This window comes from Misgurnus anguillicaudatus, chromosome 2 (assembly GCF_027580225.2).
Source record: "Misgurnus anguillicaudatus chromosome 2, ASM2758022v2, whole genome shotgun sequence".
Taxonomy (NCBI): Eukaryota; Metazoa; Chordata; class Actinopteri; order Cypriniformes; family Cobitidae; genus Misgurnus; species Misgurnus anguillicaudatus.
This window is the reverse complement of record NC_073338.2, coordinates 26,860,890-26,867,692: the sequence shown is the minus strand read 5'-3', so window position 1 is coordinate 26,867,692 and position 6,803 is coordinate 26,860,890. Positions and strand designations below refer to the sequence as shown.

General features: G+C 37.6%; 1 protein-coding gene across 1 annotated transcript; it reads right to left on the bottom strand.

Moving 5' to 3' along the window:
- Window positions 1-2,942: 2,942 nt before the first annotated feature.
- On the bottom strand, window positions 2,943-4,475 carry slc35g2a (solute carrier family 35 member G2a). Its single transcript, XM_055202184.2, has one exon. It carries the CDS (start codon window positions 4,473-4,475, stop codon window positions 3,228-3,230), a length of 1,248 nt encoding a protein of 415 aa, XP_055058159.1. The 3' UTR covers window positions 2,943-3,227.
- Between the last annotated feature and the right edge of the window lie 2,328 nt (window positions 4,476-6,803).

Below are 6,803 nucleotides of genomic sequence, written 5' to 3'. Positions count from 1 at the left end.
ACACTGATTGTCATAAGGGCTTGAGCCAGCCTTGTTGATTTCTCTTGGGAGACAATAAAACGCTTTCATATGATGTTATGGCATGAAATTCAGCACAGTTAAATGAAAAAATAAACCACAAATGTTAAAGCTACTACATTCAATGGCTTGAGTATGCAATTAGGGTAGAGATTGGCAATGTGATGACTGAGAATGGTCTGATGACTGCAGATACCAGTCATATGGGTCAATTTTTCATATGAAAATCACATGAAAGCTGAAAAAATAAGCTTTTCATGGATGTATGCCTTGAAAATCTGGAATCTGAGGGTGCAAAAAGTAATCCATTTATTTAAACTACATTTAACCAAAAAAGATTAGTAAAGTAAAATTTAAAACTGTTGTTTAAATGTAGCTTAAATAAATTGATTGCAACCACTTACCTTAAAAAATTGATTAAATTCAATGAATTATTTTTTTTCAGTGAAGAAGTTAACTTTTGTTTAGGTTGTAATATTATTTACCAATAAATGGATAGATTTTTTCATAAAGAAAGTGTCAGGAGTGCGTACAGAGGGACCACCTGTTCACTCGATCCTCTGCCTTAATTTGGATTGTTAAGAACCTTTGGAAGGCTGATACAGACCCATTCAATGTATTTTTGGCTTTTGCTACAAATATACCTGTACCTGGACTGGTTTTGTTGTCCATGGTCACATATATAAATGTAGATAAAATTTTATTTTTATTTTTTTAAATGTAAACAATTAAATGTATTTTATTAATGTAATTAATGCAATTATTTAATATATTATTTGTATTATTGTAGTTGCAGTGTTTCTCAACCACTATGCCGCAGAACACTAATGTGCCTTGACCACTTGTTTGGTGTGCCGTGGGAAAATAACACTGCCACAGTGTTTGAAAACTTGCTCAAAGCTGGCTACCAGGTTGCTGAGTTGGTCACGGCTGTGTGTGTCACTGTCATCAATTCCAGCCAGAATATCATTTGTGTTCATCAAAACAAGATCAAGTTTCACATACTACATTTAATACAGTATAATATTCCAGTTCAACAAGTCATTTAAGCATTGCAGTTTGTGCAGATCTGTTAATGCTTATTGTGAAAGTGCTGTGCCGTATGATTTTTTTACTTATCAAGACTGTGCCGTGGCAGAAAAAGTTTGGGAAACACTGCAATATTGTATACACTTAAAAAATACACTAAAATATGTACCCCAGCTGTCACTGGGGCAGTATCTTTTCAAAAAGTACATGTTTGCACCTAAAGAGTAAGAACCTTGGAGGTACATTTTGGTAACAAATGTAGATGTCTGTACCTAAATGGTACAAATATTGGGACCTTTTTAAAGGGTACTGCCCCAGTGACAGCACTGTAAAATGACTGGGTTATTTTTAACCCAATAATTGGTAAATATTAGACAGAACAACCTGCTGGGTTAAAATTGACCCAATGCTGGATTGTTTTAACCCACCTGCTGGGTTAATAAAAACCATGGTTGCATTACAAAAACCAGCTGGGGTCATTTTTAACCCAGCATGTGTTCTGTCCAATATTTACCTATTATTGGACAACCCAGTCATATTTAGAGTGAGCTTGAGACCATTTGACTGTTTTATCTTACAGTGTAGATTTTTTTAATTGTTCTTTAAAAATATGAATTTACCACAGTTTAAGCTAGTTGTATTGTAAGCAGTGTTGGGGGTAACGCATTACAAGTAAAATGCATTGCGTAATAATATATTACTTTTCTGAAGTAACGAGTAAGGTAAAACATTACTTTTTAAATGTACACATTAATATTTGAGTTCCTTTTCCAAAAAAGTAATACAAATTACTTTTTTAGTTTAATTAATTTGATTAAAAATAATTATGTACTGAATTAAACTAATGCGTACACGCCTGTGTGGGAACCGTTTGAGTCAGAAACTGAGATGGCAGGCCAGAGCTCAACATTTTTGTAATGAAATATGCAATTTTTTGAATGCAGAACTTTTCAGTCATAAAAAAACACCTGCAAGGCCTAAAAGAGATCAAGCCTCGGCCAAGAAAAAGTAATGCAAAGTAACTAAAAAGTAATGTAAGCATTACTTTCCCTGAAAAGTAACTAAGTAACGCAATTAGTATAACTTATTTGGGAGTAACTTAATATTGTAATGCATTACTTTTAAAAGTAACTTTCCCCAACACTAATTGTAAGTATTTGGTAAGTTTCTTCCACCTAATGGACATCGTGAAGAATTCCTATAGGGCAAACACTGAACTTTAATCACGGGTTTACAGCACAATGAAAACTGTTAGGTTCTCATGAAAAGCACTCTAAAATTGATACATGCCTTTATTCAGTCTTTGAAAATATTTCAGTTTTAAACAGCATATTTGCTGCTCTTTTAAATCAAACAACAGACACAAAACAGACATTTCCACTCATATTTGGGTGTAGTTAAAGCATTCCTATTCCTGGAGAAACGTGTATAGCGCATTATGAATAATCCTAAATGTTTTGACTGAATAATCATGCTTTGGCGTTTTATCCCAAGAAAATGAATGGTTTTACCAAGCAAATGACATTTGCTGCATACTTGGACCTGCTACAGTCTAATACCTCTATTTTCTCTGTGAAATGTCATACTGTATGTCAAATATTACATTGGTTAAATGTTCTTGGTTTCTGCTGTTGACATATTGTTAACTAGTCAAGAATCCCTTATTAAGCTGTAAACCATGAAAACATATGACAGTAAAGATCTCTGCTGAGACCGGCACAAATCCCTTACTCTTGCCAGATCACATCTTAACTGATCTGGTTCACTCTGATGAGTCAGGTTGGGTCAAAAGCTTCATGTCTCAGGTCAATATTAACTAAGTGCCAACAGGGGGCCCTCTTGACCACACATATTGAGAAAATCATACTAGTGCATTTTTCATTGTATCGACAAACTTGAGCAGCATAGATTGTTTTATTTGATGTTGAATTGTGATCGGATTTAAAAAATAAATGTATTGTGCTAATCTGCAAATGACACATGAAACATGTTTGACAGTTTAAAATAAAACCACAAAATATTTTATAATGGATAAAAAGAATTAATATCATATTTAACATTACACAATATTTAACGTCACAAATGGCACTTAATCAATGACATAAACTTTACATAGACCATTTTCTTAAACATTCACAAAAATCTTTATCACAAATAAGATAGCAAGATCACTCTAAAATTCATTTTATTGGCGAGTCAAGGATTTCTTCATACTCCTCTCTTTTGCTCTTCCCCACCCAGTAAAGCTTTAAGGCGGTCAGCACGACAACACTGATGATGATGATGAGACCCCCGATGATGTCATAGACCGAGGGAACCATATGGAGAACGATAAGCTGCAGAAGCATAGCCACAACAATCTCCATATGCTGCACGGTGCTCACGAGGGCAGGGTGAAACTTGTTAAGGGCATAGTAGACACCCAGGAACGCCACAGTGGAGCAGAGGCAGATGCCGATGAGATATCCCCACGTCTCTCCATCCAAGGGAATGATGGGTTCCTGCAGGATGAACATTGTGGACACACCCCATACCGATCCTGTCCATCCAAAGGTGAACAGTGCTGTCCACATACTCACCCGCTCTTTGATTGCCCGGTATATGATCATAGACAGTGCAGCCATTAGGCCTGCCATTACCGTCATAGTGTAGCCGAAAGCTTCTTTCCAGAAACCCAGAGCCCTGTGCTCGCCTACAATATTAGGGATCATGACCAAGCAAAGGCCAAAGACGCTACTGATGACTGTCACCACGTCTGTCATTCCCAGTCGCTCATCGATGAGTAAAAACGCCAGCATTGCGCTGAAGACCGTCGTGGTGGCCCTCCACATGATGGTGCCGTTGCTGGGCGGCACTATGGCAAAGGAGGTATAAGCGCAAGTGATGGAGATCACGTTGCACACACCGTAAAAGAAAAGCCGCAGTCTGTAGCCTTTGGGCCCAAATGGCGGCTCGTGGTAATACAACACTACACCAATGGACAGGACCTGAATGACGGAGCGGATGAAGAGGAGCTCCAGTGATGGAACCCTGGAGCGGTCAGCAGCCAGACGCGTGATGAGTGCCACACAGCCGTGAGCAAGAGCAGCCCCGAACAGAGCTGCCCATGTCATGCGTGAGGCAAACACATTGGCCTCCCCGAAGCTCTGCAACTGACCTCCGACCCCTTTTTCCTTCTGATCTCCGGGCAGCTTGGACCGACTGTCCAGTGCTCCAAAAAACGTTCTGCCAGGTTTACTGGAAGTAAGATTCTTCTTTTCGGAGGTCTCTTCAACAAATGAGCCAAAGTCTTCAAATGATGGGGCATCATCGTAGCCCTCATCTCCGGGTTGGGGAAAGTGAGTGGCGTATTTGACTGTGACTGTGTTGGGGTGGATTTTGACTCTCTTCTTGGAGCCAAGCAAATGCTTGGTTGGTGGCTCGTCCATTTTAGTACAAAAGCAGCTCTCGGGGGGCTCCTGAATGTAAAGGGAAGGAAGAAAGTACAGAAAATGTATAAATGCCTGTAAGATTTTGGGGGTTGTGGTTGGGTAAATATTGGACAGAACATACAGTATTTATTTATAACCCAACAGCTGGTTCTATCCAAAATGTACCCAAACGTGGATTAAAGCACCCCAAATATTTTGAGGTTTTTTTTACTCAGTAGTAAACTTTAAATATTTGCATTCTTGCATTCAAGGAATATTTTCTGGGATACTAAAGGTTTTTTTTTTTAGATCTGGAACACTGTAATTTCTCTGAAAATGACTGTAACCTACATAGACTTAACTGCAGACTGAAATCTAAGGCAACGTGATTTACTTTACGAGAACTATCAGAAATTGCATGCCTATACTATTTTTTACATGTAATTAAACAGATTAAACACGTATGTTGTCAACAGTACGCTTTACATTTACATTTCTCACTACAGCGCTTGATTCAACTCGATTTAATGATGTCACTTGACGCAAAAAGCAGCAGATTGTATACAATTATTCGTGAATGACATTCATCAAAGACCAGCTGATCGGAGATCAGATCTGATACTTCACTAATTTTATGAATGGAGCAGAACGCGGCGCGCGCTGTCACTCTCTAGTACTACAGATCGCTGTAGCCTATTTAAAACCAACGTAGCCTGACAGTTTAATTATACAGTAGGTTTTTATATAATATATGGGTTTTATAAGCAGGTGATTTGGAAATCTGTTTAAAAGCAGGTGCGCAATGACACAGATTTTTAACTGAACATCTCACCTGTCCTCTCAGATACCTTTCGCCATTGGAGACCCTCGAACGTACAGTATAAAATCCTTTGACGCTTGCTCTATTTTCGAGCCAATATGTTTAGTCCTCCCATGTCGTTCTGTATGTGAAAACGTTTAAGGATTTCTCCAAATGAATACCAGGGCACCTCAATCTCTCGCAGGATGCTGTCAGGAAGGCAACACGGGGTTGTGAATCGATCCTGAGATCTCAGACGAGCTGCATGCGTGAACCGTGATGAGGAGAATGTGAAGAGGCGTGCGTCATCATTCAGGAGGAGCGTGTCATTGACGCAGTACAACTTCACCTAACAACCTTTGTATTCGATGTTCATCTCCTCAGAGCGACACGTCATTATTGCAAAGGAATAGAAATAGTTTTTATCAACCATAATATTTATTCGCATTTTCAAGGCTGCATGAAAATAAACAAAGAATGCGAATTGGTCCAGGCTTATAATATTAGTCAATATATATTATTTAAAAAAGGCACCAACATCGCATGGGTCTGTACAGTTCTCAAAGTATTATCAAAACCTGATTTGTATTTATTTAAAAGAAATACAAATTAAACTTCGCACTTAATCATAATATTTTACACTATAGGTTTGAATTTATTCCATTTAAAGGTGCAGTGTGTACATTTTAGAAAGATCTAATGACAGAAATGCAATATAACCTACATAACTATATTATCAGTGGTGTATAAAGCCAATATAACCTACATAACTATATTATCAGTGGTGTATAAAGCCCTTACATAATGAACGGTATTGTTTTTATTACCTTAGAATGAGATATTTTTATCTACAGAAACTGCGGGTTCCCTTACATGGAAGTCGTCATTTTGTGCCACCATGTTTCTACAGTTGCTCTAAACAGACAAACTGTTTTGTTTTAGACAACGACATTTTTGTCCTGTGGCGGCTACTGTAGCTTCTCTATCCGTTTCGGTAAACGGTGGACTGAGCTGTTGCTGTTGGTTGCAATTCACAATCTCACTGCTAGATGCCGCTAAAATCTAAACACTGCACCTTTAATAATAATAATAATAATATACATTATTCATTACTTATAAAATATACCTATTGTTTATTACAAAACTGTGGTTATTTAATGAATGTTGCAAACAAAATGTAATACTGTAGATTTGCAGAGCAACAAATTATGTCAGTAGCTAATAAAAACATGTAAACTGCATTGCCCTTTACAGCCTTTTCAAACATGCATTCAGAATGTGACCAGATTTAAGAGCCAAGAAGTGCATCATTCATATTTCATGATATAATATGATCCCCATGACTTCTGTTAGCATAATGAGGGGAAATCTCAGTGGGTGCATTGACCACCCATTACCTGCCTGATTGTTTGATAGCTGTTTCATATAGCCATAGCTGTGTTAGCTTATTTATAAAAAAAGAATACAAGAGCAATCACATATATATCATGAATCCGCTGTTTCTAATTAGATGTTGAATGTTGTTTAGTGTTTATAATAGCCAACAT